Raw genomic sequence first — 20,775 nt, forward strand, 5'->3', positions numbered from 1 at the left:
CGGGGTCAGATTTTAGGTGGTGGATTTTGGTTCTTTCTGTGGGTGTGAGGTTGGTTCCCATGTGGAGGGACTGTGAGAATCATGGTGAGGCAAGGTTCAAGGTTAGAATATTCTGGAAAGTTAACTTGGAGATTTGGGGGCAGTGGGTATGGCTTACAGTTGGAGGAATAAGTTAAATCATGTAAGGTTCAGTATGGTTGTGGATTGAGTTTGACTGATGGGGTTAGTGGTAAAAAAGTGTTTCCACTCTAGCAATCATGAGAAGGACTTCTATCTGCAATGCAAATGTTGCCAGACATACATGATATAAAAATAAGTAAGCTGGATTACTATGTTTACTTTCATTCCATAATGTCATATGAGAGTACATCACCAATAATAAAATTTGTCATTAAAATACATCTCTTTTTCAAACTAACAGTTCAAACTCAGTTCATGCAATCAATAACACAAATAGGAATAATCTTCACAAAGACTTATAATCACTTACTTCCATACCAGAAAGTTGTCCATTATTCAGGAACACTCATTTTCAGTAACTTGCCAGCAGCCATAAAAAAGTTTTACTAATAATAAAATTCAGTTTAAGGGGAGCGTAAAGGGTTTATTAATGGCCAAATCCTCCTACACCGTTGATTTTAATAAACCCTTGATGTGTATATCTTACTAATAATATCATATAACGTGAATATTGTAGGCCTTCAGGCTTTCCCGGCTTGGCATTGTCACCTCAGAAAAACAAGGTTTCTGTTGGTAATCCACATCATACTTCACGATAATCTGATAACATAACTCGCTATCTTCAAGAATGGCATCTTCATTATTTGGCAACATGGCAGGGAAATGCCCCTTGTTTTCCTGGAACATCTGAAGTCACTCCACCCTAACCCAAAATTCCCATTGGAAATGGTACAACTCCCACTCTTAGATGTTCTTATACAGAGGAAGGCAGGTGGCAGTTTTGGTCACAGTATTCACTGAAAACCAACTAACACTGATCTGTACCTGCAAGTCAGTAGTGGCCACCATCCAGCACAAAAGAAAAGTAAAGTATACTCAAAACTCTGGTTCACTAGGCAAGAAACTTTCAAATCTAGACAACTTCACAATGGAGAAAGAGCACCTACAGTCTGTGTTCTACAAAAACAGATATTCTTCCAGAGATATTCAGAGGGCACTGTGCCCTGTTCTCTGTCAGAGGGGTCATTAGAAATGCAAGAAGAAGCAAAGAAGGCCACTTTTTTGCCATATGCCGGACCAATATCTGATGAAATCAGCAGAATTTTTCTTAAATATAATGTCAAGAACATTTTCTGAACACAAAACAAGATTAAGTTTCTATCAGGGAACGTGAAGGATGATATGGGTCTTCAGGCACTGGCAATTACCACATACCATGAGAATGTGGTATGTACCGTATTTACTCGAATCTAAGCCGCACCTGAAAAATGAGACTCGAAATCAAGGAAAAAAAAATTTCCCGAATCTAAGCCGCACCTGAAATTTGAGACTCGAAATTCAAGGGGAGAGAAAAGTTTTAGGCCGCACCTCCAAATCGAAACATTGTTGGTCCATTGTAATATGAGACACAATTTAGGTCGAATGAATGACGATACAGCTACAGCAGTTTGGTTCGAGTCGTAAGCTTAGCAGTTAAGCTATACACACACACACAAGTACTTGGAAAGTGTTATTAAAGAATCCATACAAGTAAAGATCACACAGAATCTTATCAACTGTGACACAGGATGTATGCTTTGCTCCACCTACAATCTGGCACTCTACCTCCTAAAGACACAATGGAGGCAACAACAAACTCCGAGGGACATAACTTTGGAAATGGTGACAGAGCAAATAACCCAGCACTACCAACACAGGCCGCACAGACAGCGGTACTTTAGACAGCAGATCAAATACCTTAAGTCTGTCATTTCAAGAATGAATGGCAATTTGAACACCAGTGGCCAGAAAATAATCAGACAGCTGCCCCTACCAGGCATGTATCTCAGACAGAGCACCTAATGTGGAAAGCTATGGTAACGGAACAGCATAGTCCACAAGAAAGCTTAAATGACAGCAATCAGAAATTGAACGCCCAGTACAACTTGGAAGTAGAACAGAACATCAGACAACAATATTATTAACTGTCAACAGCAAAAATGTATGTGCACAACGACCAGAACAGCTGTGGCTAGAAAATACTACAGCTGCTGCTAATGGCCAGCACATATGTCAGACAGAGCACCTGGTGGGGCACAGAGCAATGACAGTGTGCCTAGACCCACACAGGCATAAATACTGACCTGTTCCACACTGGATTCAGCTTCACGAAGCACACTGCGAGTCACACTTGCAAGTAAAGTGCGGATTACTGGCAGAGAACCCAATTTTTCCAGATGACAATGTGAGTATTAGTACAAGCTGACTTCTGTGCAAACTCAGTGCAGTAATGTGATCACTATAAATAAGCATTGTAAAATGATTTTCTATTTAGTTATGCATGGCTGCAAAAGCCCAAAAATTATCATATGCACTTAAGTGTATCGAATATTTATTACTTTGAAATAAAAATGTGCTTGGATTTTTTTTCCCATGCACATTCACATGGGACATATGGAAGATATATTAACATATTTGTTTTTCCTTTTAAATATTTAATGAGTATTCTCATTTTTCTGTCATGTTCTAAATCTTGGAGGATCTCCTCATTATGGATCCACTGGAACAAAAAGTGCATCTAATGTAATCTAATATCAATGAACCCACAGTGACAAAATCTGAGAAAGGGGAAAAAGGTAATGCCTCAGGAAAGGACTGATACTTCTGTGGGACTGAGGTTTTGCCACCTCCATCTATGCAACATCCCCAATGCACACAGCCTTGCCACTACTGAACACTATCTTTATCAACACCCAACTGACTGCAAACCTACAACCTCCTTCTTGGTCATCATCATGAACTATATCCCCACCACAATTACTTTTCAACTGAATGCACCACCTACGAATAAACCTGTGGTACAGCAACAGGTATATGCAAGTCACCATCCTATGCTAACCTGTTCAAGGGCCATCTGGAGGAATCCTACCTAACCACCCAGAAACCCAAACCTCTCATTTGGTTCAGATTGACTGATGACATGGTCATGATCTAGACTAAGCGTGAGGGCACCATTTTCCTCCTGAACCTCAACACCCTCTCCCCCATTCACTTCAGTTGGTTCTCCTCTACCTAACAAGCCACCTTCCTGGACATAACGTATCTGAAGCCTCTGAGTATACATCTGTCTATATTATGGCCACTAACCACGGGCAGTACTTCCACTTTCACCAATGTCACCCATTTCATACCAAGAAGTCCCACATGGCCTAGGCACCGATTGTCATCACATCTGTAGCGATGAGTAGTTCTTCTCAAAATATACCAGGGATCTCGCTGAGGCTTTCACAGACTGAAATTACCCTCTCAACCTTGTCCAGAAACAAATCTTCCATGCCTTGGCTCCCCAATCACCTACCACCTATGACATAACCACTGTCCAGCCACAAAGCAGCACTCTTCTCATGACATAGTACCAACCAGGACTGGAGCAACTGAATCACATGCTCCACCAGAGGTCAACTACCTCTCTTTGCACACTGAAATGAGCAATGTCCTACCTTCTGAACCCCCTCCCCCCCCCCCCACCAATTATCCCTCCCACAGTAGTATTCTGCTTCCCACTCAACCTATGCAATATTGTTTTCAGACCCTGCTCCACCTCTGCCCCTAACACACTGCACATGCCCCATAATCCTGTAACAGGCTTAGACACAAGACATATCCCATATGTACTCCCATTACCACTACTCCAGTCCAGCCAGAGGTATCCCCTACCCCACCAGAGGCAAGACCACCTGTGAAAGCAGCCAGGTGATCTTCAATCTTAGCCGCAACCACTGGGCCGCATTCAACATGCGCATGACTACTGACAAGCAGTTTGTGCTGGACCACCCAGTTGCTGAACATGTGCCCAAAACAATGTGATTCTCTCTAATGACTGAGTCACAGCCTGTGCCATCTGGATTCTTCCCACCAGCACTAGTTATTCTAAAATGTGCAAGTGGGAACTCTGCCGGCTATGTATCCTTCATTCTCTTGATTCCCCTGGACTCAACCATCATTAGGCCCTATCCTCCACCTGCGTATCCCCTTCCCTGCTCCTAGTCCAGTAACACATACCGTCTCTCCCATCAGAGCAATTGTACAGTAATTTACCCTTCTCTACTTCAACCTTCTACTGTATTCCCCCCCTCCCACCCACACTGTCTCCCAACACTGCACCTAGCAACCCACTACATCTCCCCACCATGTTTCCATATACTTCCGCTGCCAGCACTAGCATCATACTCCCTCTTTACCCTGCTATAAGGCCTCACGTCCCCATGACTATTCCATATTCCCACTACCCGGATTGCTGCACATCTCAGATGCAGTTTGCAGATGGGCCTTAGCACCTGGAGGAAAGATTGGCCATGTGTGCATAATGCTTATGCGAATGTGTGTGTTTTCTACTTGTGATGAATGCGTTTATGCCAAAGCTGAAATATTTGAAGAGTTCTTTTTCATTCTGCCTGTCAGTGATTCAACACCTTCTCTGTGTGCTGAGTAGCCATCTATCCTTTCCATATTGTTGTCATAAACTATGGTATTTCTACTTCTAAGAAACAGTCTTAAATACCTGGCAACAGCCTGGTCTGGATCCATCCCACAAGATGCAGCTGTAGCGGCAGCATTCAAGGGATCACAAGGCGATGATGGAGGGGGCGCCAGCTGCAGTTCCTCCAGCCGGGCCAGGACAGCATCTTCCTTGCCGTGGGACAGCAGCAGCAACACCAGTGCCAACACCCCACCCAGCCACCGCTGCACTGCTACGAGGGAGCCGTTCTGGCAGACAGACACACTGACTCTATAAATTACAATTAAAAATAAAATTTATACTGAACAAGAAATTGGGTAATGTTGTTTTTGAAGTGTAAGTGTTCAACTAAAAGTCATGCAAAATCCATTGTTATGAATAATAATTTTCATTTTTTACACAAACCATGTACATCATTTTCAGTTAGAAATGTTTCTGTCTCTTTATAGTACAATCTCCCTTTTCTTGCACATGTTTTCCCCACAGTTATTTAAGTTTTTAAAAATCATTTGCAGCAGAAGTTTATTCTCACTGCCTGAAAAAACCAATGCATCACTTCTGGATGTCTTCCAGCATTTTGTAGTGTTAACCTCACCACAGTTCTTTCAGAAAATGGAAGAATGGTAGCCAGAGGGTGCCAAGTTAAGACTGAAGGTGGGATCTGGAAGACTTTCCCTCCAAAACATCCTAATTTTCTCTAGAGAGACACAAGCAGCCTGTCATCAGACAGCACAATGATCTTCTTCCGATGGCGTTTATCATGTAGTGCAGGTTGGAGCTTCAAAAATGTCTCAATGTAGTGGACAGGATATCTGGTCTATCCACGTTCCAAATAAACAACCAGAATGCCATCCTCTGCATCTCAGATGGCAATGCCCATAGTTTTTCTCACATATAGCACTACCTTTGGTTTCTTTTTCAATTGCAAATCCAAGTGGTGCCCTGCTCTCAGTGACAGAAGCAGCTTTCATTATTTTGTTTAATAAACTTGGAATCCAACATGCACAAACTTTCCAATGAGCCAAGTTTTGAATCATTTCCTGCACTATGTCATATTCAAGTTTTGTTGCAATTTCACTGAAACTGATACATATAGCTTCTCTAAAAATGTCATCAACTCTTCCCTTGTCATGTATCACGGAGATGGAATAAGGGTGATCACTAAGATGTTCATCTTGGATGGTAGTCTTCCTGTATTTCAAGTATTTCATCCATCCCCCAACACAGCTGGTGCCCATGCAAAAACCTCCACACACATGATGAATCTGATATGAATTTCAGAGCATATTTTTGTCCTTTAATAAACAATTCAGTGACAGTATTCTGTCAAACAGAAAGTTTATTATGTTGTATCACAGGAAAATTCAGTCAAGGAAAATAATAAATTATCAGACGGAATTTTTGGTTAGTACTTATCTTCATAATCCTAAATGTAAGAACTGCTGACAAACGCACATAAAAGTAAAAGTTTCATACTGCCTGTCTTTCAGAACTAACAGTTACTTCCTCAGAAAATAGGCTGAGAAGGGTTGAAAAGGGACGAGAGCGACCTATCCGAGTCTTAATGACTTTGATTCTTAGTCATCATTAGTAGATTACTCTCTCTCTCTCTCTCTCTCTCTCTCTCTCTCTCTCTCACACACACACACACACACACACACACACACACACACACACATCAAATTCCCATACTATGGAAGTTAACACATGGAGCCTGAAGGGTTGGAAATCTGGACAATACCAGTATACTTCGCCCATTTGAATTACTTGACTTTTTAAATTTACCAAAGCACTTCATACTTCCAAGAACTTTGTCAAGTGAAGTTCCTTGTTCCTTCTTCAGGAATAGACAAATGTTAATAGTTTTCCATTATTTTTTATTTTCTATATAAATGCACGGTGTTGACTACTGAATTTAAATCATTTGTCATACTCTACTAAAAACTTCGCTAGTTAGTTTCTGAGGTCATCAGTCCCCCGTTAACAATCAGTTCCTTCTTTTGTATCTGCAGCAATGTTTTCATCATAAAGCTTAAATGAATAAGCAGACTTCTGACAATTTGTCATTTCACCCAGTTCCAACTTGTTAAGGAGCTCTTCAATTCCAATGTTTGATAAGTGATGTTTTAAGCCATATTACCTTAATTTCATTGCTTATATGTTTCAACAAAGTTATGAAAACAGGAGTAATGCAACAAAGTCTGCAAATAAAAACCACCAACAATATTCTTGCTATGAGCACAATTTACTTAACTCTGGCACAGTTCATCAGACATTGGCATGCGCACCAAACAAATGCATCAAATAAAGAACTTCCATTATCACCCCTAGTGATGATTAGCACAAGTAGGACAAGACAAACTGCTATTTTCACAACCTACCACTGTAAAATACATCTTCAAATATTTAAAAATAAGTAAGTTCTAAATAAAGAATGTGTGACATACATTTTTGGGATTCAAGGTTGGGTGTATCTAGCATGACTGCCAACCCCAATATGTTAATGTTGTTGTTATAATATGCAAGACACATTATAAATAATAATATATTGCAGGCAGAAACATAAAAATGATGGGAGCAAACAGAACAATTAAATGTAAGATTTTACTGACAACAATTGAATATGGCTAAGAATGAACTGCCATTGTATACTGAATTGAAATGGTGCAAAAATGAATAAACGAGTGAGTGAACAGTACCGGGTTCGGGAACGGTGCAAAAAGAGAGCGCAAGAGGGGGTCGGCGGGGCGCAGCACACTGGGTGCAGCAGCTCCCAGGACGCGGTTGAGCGCCTGCTGTGCCTCGCGGGACTCGAGCCGGATGCGGCCACTGGCGAGGAGCGGCAGCACCGCATCCACCACCTGGCGCGACCAACGCCGCCAGCGCTCCTCGCTCTCGCGCTCGCTTAGCACCAAAGCCAGCAGCTCCAGCACCTGTAGTGCACACATGTGATCAACACCTGTGTAATTCCTTATTGTGTTCAACTGGCAAATGAGCAAAGTGCAAATGATTAAATCTGTCATCATCAAAAATGTACATCGAGTTTATAACTTAGCTGGGAGCTCAAAACAGGTAAATAGTGAGAAATTTCTATGAACATCATATCAGAGCCAGGACTTGTGCTTTTAGTGCCTACATACACACTGCTTACAGCAAACACTAAACAAAGTGCTAGAGAAAATGGGAAATTAGTCCTCTATGTTTATACATGCCACAAGGTACACATAAGTATTAGACAAGGAGAGCAACCTACTGTGCTCTCGTGATCAGGAGGGGGAAAAACACCTTGAACAACTAGAGATGTTCATATTCACAGGACAAGGACATTAGCATTTCAATAACCTCACTTCAGCATGCGTCCTGTTGCCTAGTAGGCACAGGGTCTGCCATTGGCCCTGATGTTCTATGTGTGATGGCATTGACACATATATGGTGCAAATGGCGTTCTGCGATATAGCCATTGACGCTGCATTCACTTTGTTCCAAAGTTCATCTTTGTTGGTTGGCATTGGGTCACAGCACTGCACTCATCGTTTCACCCTATCCCGCACATTTTCAATTGGTGACAACTCTGGTGATGCAGTGGGCCAGGACAAAAGGCTAATATCCTGTGACACCAGAAAGGCATGTGCTCATGCCACAACAAGTGGGTGTGCATTTTCTTGCTGGAAAATGGCACCTGGGGTGGTGTGCAGAAAGGGTATGGCTATGGATCGCATTATGCCATTCATATAGCTCACACTGGTCACAATGCCCTGGATATGAACCAACTGTGATTTAAGGTTGTACCCAAGAGCACTGCACACCATAAGGCCTCGAGTCAGTGCTGTACATCTTGTGTGAATGCAGCCACTGTGATGCCACCCCCTCTGACTGTGGCAAACCAAAATGTGGCCACCATTTTCAAACAAACAGAACCTGAATTCGTTCAAAACCATTATCTGATGCCATCCCTGTCCCAAATGACATTGTTACATACACCACTGCCATCTAGCACATATCTGCACATTTGTCAAAGGCAGGTGGAAAAGTGGATGATGTGCATGTAACCCATGCCATAATTAACAGCAATAGACTATCACCCCTGATAGTGTATGACGTTTTACACTGTTACATTGTTGTGCCACAGCTGAGGAAGATGCAGATCTGTCCTACAATGCCATTTCAGATGAGGTTTTGATCTTCTCAGGGGGGTGGTCTGGCTGGTGAGACCCGACCCATCTCATCAGGTTCTACGGCCTTCTGTGAACCATTCTGCACACACTTGTTGCACTGCTGAAACACTTCATCCCATATGAGCTGCAATTTCCTGGATGGATGCATCATATTCTCTCATGCCAATACAGTGCCCTCTTTCAAACTCACTGATTTTATGGTACAGTTCATACATATGTCTGTGAGATATCCTGCACATCTACTCAAGTCACACTGATCCATTACCTTTGGTTTATAGTGACAACAAGAGCTGCAGGCAAAATTTACTAGCACGCGGTGTTGTGGCACAATATCAATGTTGGCCTTGAGCCTGCGGGTCGAAATGGTTCAAATGCTAATTATTTCTACAGAACATGCTAATGCTTTAATCTAACTACCAGGACTATGATTCTGAAAAAAAATTTGAAAAATGAATGTTACTTTAATAATTAGTTTTTATTTTAGTTGAAGCCACACAGTATCTTACATGGAATCCATTCACACACATGGCAGCCAATCACTGTTTGCCTTTCACTCATTGTGACATAATAAATAGTCACACACAAAATATTAGCAATAGATATCTTTAACAGTCTCTCTAGAGTTAATCTGACTCTTTATGAAATTTCTGTAGCAACAAGGTGTGGTTAGTGAACCTGTCCACAGTTTAACTATTCTTAGTTCTCTGTTTCTCTATAGTGTTCAATCCGAAGGTTGATTTGCAGTAGTATGCCATTCCTCTCTACTGTACGCCTTACAATTAATTTCCAGATATGTGGTGAATCCCACATCATGTATAACCTGCTACATGTAGGACATCCTTGCTCATCCTCAGTGATTCTTTCTCTCAACAACTCCTCCTGCTATTCTTCCAGTGATGCTTAAAATGAGTTCCACAAGTTTGGAGTTGGTCTTTTCTTGTTTGGATGTGTCTCCACAGAAATTTCTCAGCACCTCTTCACTTGTAACTCTGTCTCTTCTGGTGATCTTCATCATTCTTCTGTAGCACCAAATCTCCAGCACTTCATGCCATCTTCTCTTGATTTCCTATTCTCCAAGATTCACGTCCATATATAGCCAGTCTACAAACAAATGCTTCCATGGTCTGTTTCCTTGTTTCCAGGCTGGTGTTCTTGCTGTTGAGTAATTTCTTTCTCAAATTAAATGTAATTTTGGCCTGCAGTATTCACCCACAATTTCTTTCCAGCTTCTACCATCCCATGTCATGCTTCTTCCCAAATAGGTAAATTCCTCTATCACTTCTAGTTCCTCTCTTCAAATTCTTGTTCTTAAAATTTGATACTCTTCTTCAGTACTGAAAACCATAGCTTTAGTTTTCCGCTTGCTTATTCACGTACCATACTCATTACAGAAAATGATTTCCATTGTACTGAGGACCTCCTCTATGTCTTCTTTCATTTCCATGACCACAGCAATACCATCAGTGTTAACACAGAACGTCTATCGCCTGCTAACTCTGGCTCCCATCACAATAGTTTCATGAACCTGGTCTATAGCTTCCTGGATGTAAGCACTGAATATAAGAGAAGAGAGAGCACATCTTTGTCTCGAGTCCTTTTCTGATTTTTGCTTCGTGTTCCTAATGAAAATTCCTAATGATAGTCATTTCATTTTTGTAGAAGATGTCTTTGTATTTCAGAACTGCTTTCTTCAGCATTCTGAATATCTATTGCCAGATAAAATTATTAAATGCTGTTTCTAGGTCTACAAAGGCAATATAAGTTGGTTTATTTTTCTGTACCTGTTTTCCCTTAAGAAGCCTAACTGCCAGTATCACCTCTCTTCTTCCTAGTTAAAGTTATTTAATTTGCAGCTCAGCTCATTAATCTTCCTTTAATTGTCACAAATTTTAATACACACTAATTATTCTAAGTATAAATTGTCTATTTAATGAATAATTTGAATGTTCCACGCTGCTTACATACTATCTTTCTCTAAGTGCTACTGAGGCTATATGCACACATTCATTGTCTTCCAAAAACCAATAATGTTTCCCCTATCTGCACCAGTACAGTATATTCATAGAGCTTACTCCCTCAAGGTACATATATTTTGCTCAAATGAACAACACAAAAAGAAGAGAATGGTCATTTGGGAACAAAAAGTGGATGAGCAGGTGAGAGAAGAGGCTCCTATTGCAAAAGTTTCTGAAAAGTACTGAGATGATAGAGTTTTCATTTTCTTTTGAATTCCCTGCACTGCTGTTAATGGTTTACACTCTTTTGAAACAGTGCATACTTCATTTAGTTCTGCTCCAGTTGTGAAAGTATTTACTTCTGACATCAACAGACACAACTGCTGTTGAAACTCTTCAGTTTAAAAATTTGTGTAGGCTTTGCACCTAGTTGCCATGTTCTGCGTTCTTTTCTCTTGAAATCACTCCACCGGTGCGGCATAGAATCTCAAGTGAGTGCATGCACAGGCTGTCTCCCCTTCCCATTCCATCTGAAAGAACGTGTGTTTCAGTTTCTATCAACAACATTTGTTTATATTCTGATACTCTTTTACATATTAATGACTTGTCTTCAACTCTACACAATGCGCAGAAATGAAATGGAATTCAAGCCAATTTAGACAGTCAGCACACCAACATGTTTGCTTGCTGGCCACAAAAAGGAATGTGTGAATAGGCAGTTAAGAGTTGTTTTGGCTCCTTATTGGGCCTTCCATCTTCTCTACGTGCACCTCTGTTTTCGTCAGTCTCATGGTTTCTATTGGCCATTTTGCTTACACTACATTTAAATGTGTGTTGGAGTGCTGTAAGCAGTTGTTCCAGTATTTCATTATTATTTGCATGATGCTATGAACGGCCAGCCATTCTTCCATATTTCACTACTTTTACAGTCCAGCAATGAAAAACTCGCTAAATAGTGCGAGAACTTTATTTTGGTTGACTCTATTTGTTTCATTTGGGCAGGTGATAGAGTCCAGTTTTCACTCTCTACAGAAGAATTTATGAAGATGCGGTAGGCGTGTGTGTGTGTGTGTGTGTGTGTGTGTGTGTGTGTGTGTGTGTGTGTGTGTGTGTTGGTGGGTGGGTGGGTGGGTGGGTGGGTGGGTCCACACGCATGCACATGTGTTTGTTTTAAGAGGAAGTGAAAGAGACATTAAACATAATTCAGGAAAAATTACTGCATGAATGAAAAAAAGATAAACCCTTAAAAAATCATGTAACTGGTCAACATGTTGCCATATTTTCCACTGAGAAGATGTACTATAATTGTAATACTGGGCTGCTCCATATCATAGTAAGAGTTTGTATTTGTGATCCATGAAACATGGAAACAACTAACTCCTAAAAAGATACTGTAATTAGCTTTTGTAATGTAACTAATGGATGTTACTATTCTTTGCGACCATGTGTTGATTGTGCTGTTCGCACGAAATGTGTAAATCGGGTAAGTGTGGTGATGGAATCCAGCAAATTGTGATACATGTTGTGGAAGCCCAACTATGTAACTCCCTCAATGATTTTGTTGTCAGTTACAGTTTTTGATCTTATTGGGTTTTCACCAGAGAAGAACACTGTCCTGGTTCTCTCCACTGCTATTCTCATATTACGTTCTTTGAAAAACATTGGTTAAATTACACACTGACCCTTCCATTTCGCCCTTTTCATTGCCTCCTTATAAGAACTAATGATGGTTATAAAGCTGAAACTAGTTATCAGTTCAAATAAAATTTAAAAATGACGAAGACTGTGAATGCTACAACAAACTACAATTCTGTTTGTAGAAACAGTGTGAAATAAGCCATTTAACTAATCTTTGAAATTCTGGTACAAATACCCTCCAACTTAGACTAAATGTAGAACCACGAAACAAATCAGTGTGATCATTATTAGTGGTAGCAATAATCCTCTGCATGTACTTGGTACACAGCATTTTGGACTGTGAATAGTATCTGCCACTGTGAATTTCAAGTTGTTCAATTGTGCTTTGTGGTACTTCTGACTAGAAGCCTGCATAAGAACCCAACATTAGCAAAATTTATATGTCTATATGAAAACTATTTCAGAATTATCTCAGAAGGAAAGAAATAAAATTACCTGGTGGTATTCTACCAAACGAAGCAACATTGACACCAGAACTTCACGCTGTGTATCTAATTCCCGCAGATCTGCACCGCCACTACTGCCACGCAGAAGGAAAATATCTTCTACAACAGGTGTTAATGCTGGTATACCTGTCAAAATTCCAGAACACTTAATGTAATGCACAACAATGAAGCATCAGTGAGCTACATTGGTTATGAAATCAGTCAACCTAACTGTAAAATTTATTTTGTTGTAGACATACTGAAGTTACATTTGACAGCCAACCATTGCCATTACTTACTTTACTTACTTTACACGTGGCTAAGGCCTTATCGACCATACACCTGCTCTACGAGCCTCTTCCAATTATTTCTATCCAGGGAAATTGTTGTCCAATCAGAGTTGATGCCCATCCTAGCTGCATCTTCCCGGATATTCTCCATCCACCTAATTCGAGGTCTTCCTCTTCTTCTCTTTCCTTCTAATTTCTTAGTGGATGCTATTTTGGGTAGTCTGTTCTCCGGCATCCTTGCTACATGACCAGCCCAGTTCAGTCTTCTCTTCTTTAACATTTCCACAATGGTACTATGTTTGTACAGCTCCCGAAGTTCTTCATTTTTCCTTGTCCTCCACTCCATGACATTTTCATCGAAGATTGGTCCAAATATTTTTCTTAGTATTTTTCTTTCAAATATCAACAGTTTTTCTTCATCTTTTTTCCTGAATGTAATAGCTTCACATCCATATAATGATACTGGTACAATAGTTGACTGATAAAAACGGATTTTGAATTCAGTACTAAGTGATCTCATCCTTAAAATTTTGATACAGCTGTAAAAAGTTCTATTAGCTGCTGCTAGACGGGCGTCTATTTCTATTACTGCTCTATTGTCTCTGCTAAAAAGACTCCCTAAGTACTTGAAGTGGTCAACTGCCTTGAAAGTGAGACATTGCCATTAAAAGACACTATATCAAGGACAGAACTGTGAAGAGTTAGGTGTTTCAAAAGTCAAGTTGCAGACAAATTTAATGTACCACACTCAGCATTACAGCTGTGGATTAACTGCCGATGGGAAATATGTTGGAGACTGAAGAATACTTCAGACAGTAATTTGTAGTTTTTGATTCAGTGGAATAGTTTTAGCTTTATAGGCTTTTTCCCCCAATTGTGTCCCCCATAGACACAGGGTCTGCTTGTTTGGTAGATGTCCAACATAATTTTCTGTTGGGTGCACCTTGAGGTTAGAGGCGTGTCACTTACATGTCCCCTTTAACCTTAAAATGTTGCTTTGACTTATCCTGGGATAGTCTGTGGTACATTGTGAGGTCTCACTTGCAGCTGACATTGAATCCATGTGTTCTTCGGGCTTGAGACATGTTACATGAGATACAGATCGATTAACTCAAAACTATTTCTCGGCAGACTAAGATCAATTTACTAATTTGCTAAACTTACAAGACCAATGATTAATGTCTTGTGGCTACTAACAAGCACTCACAAATATTTTGGAATCTCAACACTGGGTTGGAAGACATACACTACTAACAATCAATAAACCACCTCTTATTACTGTACTTCTGCTGCTATTGCCTCACTCAGGCCTGTTGGAACCAACTAATCACTTTGTCATCCTCAACCAGTAGTGCCTTTTGGATACAGTACAGAGGGAGTCAGGGTCAAGTGCACGCCTCTCCCAGTTGTTGTCAGCTTTGCAGACCTTGGGGCCACTACTTCTCATTCGAGCATCTCCTCAGCTGGCATCACAAAGGTGAGTGGACTACATTCCAATCCTCCTACCAAGGAAACATCCCTGGCTGCACCGGGAATCAAATCCAGGTCCTCCGCATGACTGTCAGCCATGCTCATCACCCACCTGTGGAGGCAGGCACACCATTTCCAGCTGGCTCCCAGTTTTTTATTAGACACTGCCATGCCCACTTCAACACTGCCTCTAGTCAGCTAGTGGCTCCACACTGATATGAAGCCTCTCCCTGCTGAGCTAGTGCACACTCACTTCACTGCAATGCTTGTCTGCAAAACCAGGAGATGACTAATTAAACACACATGCTAATATAATGGTGAATTTTCACAGACTTTACATGTTGAAAAACAGCTTTAGGAATCCTAAAGTATAATTCCCCAAACATCTCCTCTGCTCCAGAGCCCACAACTTGCCCCAAAACTCAGGAAGTCTACTGACCACTCCCAATTCCATGAACTCTGAGCAACAACTGAAATTGTTTTAACATCAGACCTTTCAGCCATGCAAGCATTCTCGTTGGTCATTCCCTCACTCCTCAGGAAAGTGCTACCTCCTGTGAGGACTTTTTGCGACATTGTTTTCATTAGGTGCTCAAAAATACTTGTCACAGTGGGGAAGTCACTGGACTTTCAGACAGGATTTGGTGGAAAGAACAAAACATTGACTCCAGACTGGAGAAGGCCTGCAGGTTGCATGATCTGGCACCCAGATATGGCCAGCAATTACAAGTTATGGCTTGGCCAAATATTGCTTCTTGGGACAGCGACAGAGTCAGCTTCCTTCTGGGAGTACAATTTTTGCAAGAGAGTTGTCGTCATTAGTTCTGCTGATTTCCCATACCATCTAAGATAGGATATTCTTACACTGGCCTGAGGGTAACGTGTGTTCTTGTGAGCCCTCGTCACACTTCTTGACAGGTGCACATAGTGTAGGTTACCCATCAGATGCAGCTCAGCCCACCCATACCACACTTGCTCAGCCAGTGGAATATGATCATGTACACTGTGGCCAGGCTGTGGGACTGCCCTCACATCAGCCATTCATCCACTCTCGTCCACCCAGCTCTCTGGGTGGGTACTTGAGCTGGAATGGCCTAACTCAAGGCATGTTTCTCTCAAATTGTTGGTGACTGTTTAAGTCCTGTGGATCCCCTCACATGTTTGTTTCTCACATGATTGAGCTTTGACACACCCTTGGCCCAGTGCAACATTTTTATTTTGATCCCCTGTAGTGCTTGTTCATGTACTGTTGTTGCCCTCAAACATTCAGAGCCAACAGGGAGATGTTGGATATATAAATTTCCTCTTAAGGTGGTCTGTTTTTTCCTTGTCATATAGCAGTCTAGTGATGTGGCACAATTTCAGCTAAGCTGAATCACCTCATGCTCCAGCATCTAGAAACACACTGTCATCCGAAGTTATAACAGTGTAGAGGTATTTAAACTGTGTAGTTTAAATAATCTATAATGATTATGTCACTAGGAAGAAGTCTACATTCCAGGTACTTAACTTTCTTAATGTTTAACATCAACTGTCTGAACAAAATTCATTTGCCACATTCCATTTCATCCAACACATTTAAAAAAAAATTAATTATTTTAACACTATTTTTGGCAGTTATCAAAGAAATTCACACCTATATGGGAAATATGAATAATATACGCCTTGTTCATTTGCAATCAAATCACATTTTTTTCACCAGTTACTTGTCCTGATACAGCTGCAACAACAAAGTTGTAAAACCAGCATTCATCACACAAATTGTGCTTATTAAGAAAGTATACTTTTGCGTGCATAAAATATTATAATTTAGCCCTTTGTTATAGTTGCACAATCACGGTTCACTTCTTGTGATATTCAGTTAAGAATAAAAATTTTAATCTCAAAGTAATATGTATTAATTACATTGTATAATGGCCTAAGTTAAATTATAAACTTCTCAGTCAGTGAGAGAATTTGGAACTGTTGATTATATAACAATAATGGAAATTCCTGGATGGAGCAATACACAAAACAATTGAATGGCAACCACTCACCTAAAGCGGGTTGATGTGTGGAACACAGAAACACCTAACAGAAAACAGCATCCACATTAGTTTCTTTTTCTAGCAAAAGTACACACATTCATACACACAAACTCACAGACACCCAAAAGCACACTCCTGTGGTCACAGCAAGACTGATTATTGATACTCAGTTACTGAAAGCAGTTGTCCAAGCTGATGGAGGTGGGGAGGGGTAGGGCAGAAAGCGAGGAGGGGGCTAGTGGGACAAAGGTAGGTTTAGGGACAGATGACTCTGCGGCCACACAACAAGATGAAAAGAGTACAGAGCATACAGCAAAATGAGATGTACGAAAAGGGAGAGGAGGGGGAAGATAGGGGGAGGAGGAAGAGGGAAGGGAGGTGGAAAGAAGAAAGAAAGGTGAAGGTGAAGGTGAAGGTTACGGTGAAGAGGGAGAAAGGGCAGAAGGGAAGAGAGAAGGGAGAGGGGTTGAAAAGGGCAGAGGGAAAGAAGAAGACGGGGAGGGGGAAGAGGGGGGTGGAGGGAGGGAGGGGGAGGGAGGGAGAGAGAGAGAGAGAGAGAGAGAGAGAGAGACCACTGGGAAGGGGGGGAAAAGTCAGCGGAGGTTTAGGCCAGGGTGATTACAAGAGCATAGGATATGCTGGAGCAATAATTCCCGCCTGCGTAGTTTAGAAAAACCTGTGCTAGAAAGGTGTACCCAAATAGCTCAAGTAATGAAATACTGTTGAAGTCATTTCTGTTGCAGTGTGCAGCATTTTCTGCACCTGGATGGTCAAGTCTGTGGTTTGGCGCAGTTTGGTGGTGATCAATAATGTGAGCAGACAGTTCGTTGTTTGTCATGCCCACATAGAATGCTGTACAGTAGCTGCAGTATAGCTGATATAAAACATGGTTGCTTTGACATGTGACCCTGCCTGTCATTGTATGGGAAACATCTGTGACTGGATTGTGGTAGAAATTGGTGGGTGAGTATGGGGCAGGTCTTGCAGCTGGGCCTATCACAAGGGAACGACACATGAGGTGGAGAGAACTGGGAGCAGGATTTGAACAGTGATGCACAATGACATTCTGTACGTTGGCTGGGTGCAGACCATTACTGTGGGGGATGCGAGTAGGATTCTATGTAGGATATACCTCATCTCAGAACAAGACAAAAGGTAGTAGAAGCCCTGGTGGAGGATGCCACGTGATCAGAGGAGTGCTGTTTGGTGGCTGCTTAACAGGTTTACTGGTGTCAGTGGAGTAGATGGCATGGGAAATTTGTTTGTGGATGAGCTGGATTGTGTATGTCTGTCAGTGAAGGCTCTGGTAAGGTTAATATATATTCCAACAACTCCTGCTTTCCACTGCAGATGGCAATGCTGTAAGGAAGGTACTTTTTGACATGGAACAGGTGACAGACATATTTATGAAATTATCTGAGAGATGGAGCGTGACATTTAGGGAAGTAGCTCTACGAGTTGAGGAGGACCAGATGAAGCAGATTTGAGAATAAGTTGTTAGGTTATGGAGGAAAGAGCAAAGGTTGCCCTGAGTTCAGGTAAATTTCATTAATGAATCTGAACCAGACACACACACTCTCTCTCTCTCTCTCTCTCTCTCTCTCTCTCTCTCTCTCTCTCTCTCACTCACTCTATCCCCCCCCATCCCCCCCCATACGTCCTCCTCCTCAACCCCTCTTCCCTCTTCCTCCCCTCTCTTTGTTCCTATTTACCTTCACTTTTCTCTCTTTTCTCCTGCTCTCCCTCTTCCTACATCTCTTTTTGTTCTACCCTCTGTACTCTTCATCTTGTTGTGCGACTGTGGAGCCATATGTCCAAAGACATGCCTCTTTCCCACTATCCTCTCCCTGTGTCTTTCAATAATCGAGTGTCAAGAATCAGTGTTGCTATGGCCATAAGAATGTATTTTCGGGAGCCTGAGTGGTTATGTATATGAATGTGTTTACTTTTGTTACAAAAGTAGCTAGTGCTCCAAAGCTAGTGCGAATGCTGTTTTCTATTATGCATTTCTGTGCTCCACACATCAAGCTGCAACAGGTGATAGTTGCTTTTCCCTTCTTTTGCATAAAAAATGTTGATTATGATCCATCAGTCATCAAACTACATAAAACAGTGAAGTTCTTTGAGAGTACACCATGCAGGGTTATGGGGGGTTAAAAATATACTTTCTCCCAAGTGAAACTACACTTTCTCCATGTTAAATGACAGTACACTTTCCCTCGGAACAGTAGAATTTATGAATTATCTGAATGGCTATGGTTTTTACAGTGGCTTAGAATTTCCCGCTGGCACTTTAGAATATGAAACTCAGGGGGAAAAAAACGTTTTGGAAAGTTCTTTGATGTGCAGAAACATGTACGCTGCATATTTTTGTATTACGAAAGTAAAAATTTGCTTCTACCAAACACCACATGTTACTTTCCAAAGCAATGAAATCGAGATTGTGATGCGCTTCTGTAAGCCAGTCATAGCTCATCTCACGTGATGACAGCGGATATTGGGTGCATAGGACACGTGATGTACTCATCCAGTAGCTACATCATTGTTAAGTAGCATGAACACACAAATAGGAAAAGTTAATGGTTTAAATTAATATACATAGTGTTGCTACAAGAAAAGAAAAGCTTTCACATATAGTATTGGTCTCTAAGACGAATAAGCTGCAAGAGAAGCTAAGCTTTGACATATAATGTTGACATCACGCAAATGTGCCAGTAAAATGTTTAATACCATCATAAATCTCTGATCTTCTGGGCTCCAAATTCATCTAAATGTTTTGTCATCAAAGAGTTGATTTTTAAATGAGATTCAAATGCTCTGCGATTTCAGAAATTCATTGTACATTCTCACACATAGTTCATCTTGTGTAAAACGATATTTACTTTGAAAATAATGCTTTTCAAACCACAATTCACAATATTTTCCCACGATCTGTTAGAAATACATCTGTTCCAGCAGATGCTAGAGAGCACCAGATAAGACACATCACCGCACTTGCGCAGCTGCGATAATGTAGGAAGCCTGAATGTTCGTACATGCAAAACACTAAAAGATCTTACATTATATCATAAAAGAAACAAGACATGAAAGGAGCATCGGAATTTCGTGAACTATACTGAAATGAATAATTCGTCTCAAAGTGCACATTTGTATGTCCAGATTCCCAACAAAGTAGGCCTCGACCTGGTATTAAGTTTTTCAGTGTGCTTTTCGGGATCTAAAATTTTCTTGGGGTACCAGTACTGTGTTACCTCATGTTTGGTTCTATATTGTGGTGTAATGTCATACGTGCTAGAAGATGATAACGTGCACTTTAAATGCAGTGAACAGTTTAAGCTAGCCAATAGTGTGGTAAACACCTTGTTTCAAATAAATTGGCTGCCTCAACGGAAAAGATGAAAAAAGCTGAATTTCTTTAGCAAAGTGACAAAAGTAACTTCATTGTTCTGCAAGGCGATTAATGCCTCACTGTCAGAAAGGTGGAAACAAAATAAAACCTGAAACTAATAACATATTTTAGCCTTCTGTAATTATGTGAATGTATTTTAATTCACTTGATAGCTCAGAGCCACAGAAATCACTTTGTTTTCATTTGACGTGAGAGCAGTAAACGAAGAGGAAACAGCAAACTCACTAAATGTGAACACGGAGCACGTCAAGACTACCCCCTACCCCTCTTCCCAACTATAACTCAAACTGCTCTGTACATCAGCCCCGTATCTACGATCTTTCCAACCAGGCAATACTAGATGGCAGCGCCACCGCCCCCCCCCCTCCACCCCCTTAAGCATCTGAGATAAGACACCATAAACTTAAAAAAACGATTTTTCAAAAATATTTTCATTTTTCCGCGCATATATTTCTGAAGAGTTTGATATATAAAACATATTCATTTGAGGAAGCGTAAGACATGTTATTCAGTTTTAAGTGTATCAAAGTGCAGTGCTACGCCTCTTCACACAGCATTCTTCTACCGCATGTCACTGTTTTTCGCTTTGTGGAACTCAAATGAGTATATTTTGTAACGGATGCCATCAAACTATATTCATGACAGCAG

At 41.0% G+C, this 20,775-nt stretch overlaps 1 protein-coding gene across 1 annotated transcript in view; it reads right to left on the reverse strand.

Annotated features, from left to right (window-relative positions):
* LOC126175120 (huntingtin) overlaps positions 1-20,775 on the reverse strand; it is a 539,564-nt gene that overhangs the window by 234,212 nt on the left and 284,577 nt on the right. The window contains exons 25-27 of the mRNA XM_049921673.1: positions 12,942-13,078; positions 7,378-7,611; positions 4,721-4,926 (exon numbers count right to left, since the gene is read on the reverse strand). Coding sequence (XP_049777630.1) covers positions 4,721-4,926; positions 7,378-7,611; positions 12,942-13,078 — 577 coding nt within the window. The remainder of the gene's footprint in view (positions 1-4,720; positions 4,927-7,377; positions 7,612-12,941; positions 13,079-20,775) is intronic.

The sequence above is a fragment of the Schistocerca cancellata genome, chromosome 3 (assembly GCF_023864275.1).
Source record: "Schistocerca cancellata isolate TAMUIC-IGC-003103 chromosome 3, iqSchCanc2.1, whole genome shotgun sequence".
NCBI classification, from domain to species: domain Eukaryota; kingdom Metazoa; phylum Arthropoda; class Insecta; order Orthoptera; family Acrididae; genus Schistocerca; species Schistocerca cancellata.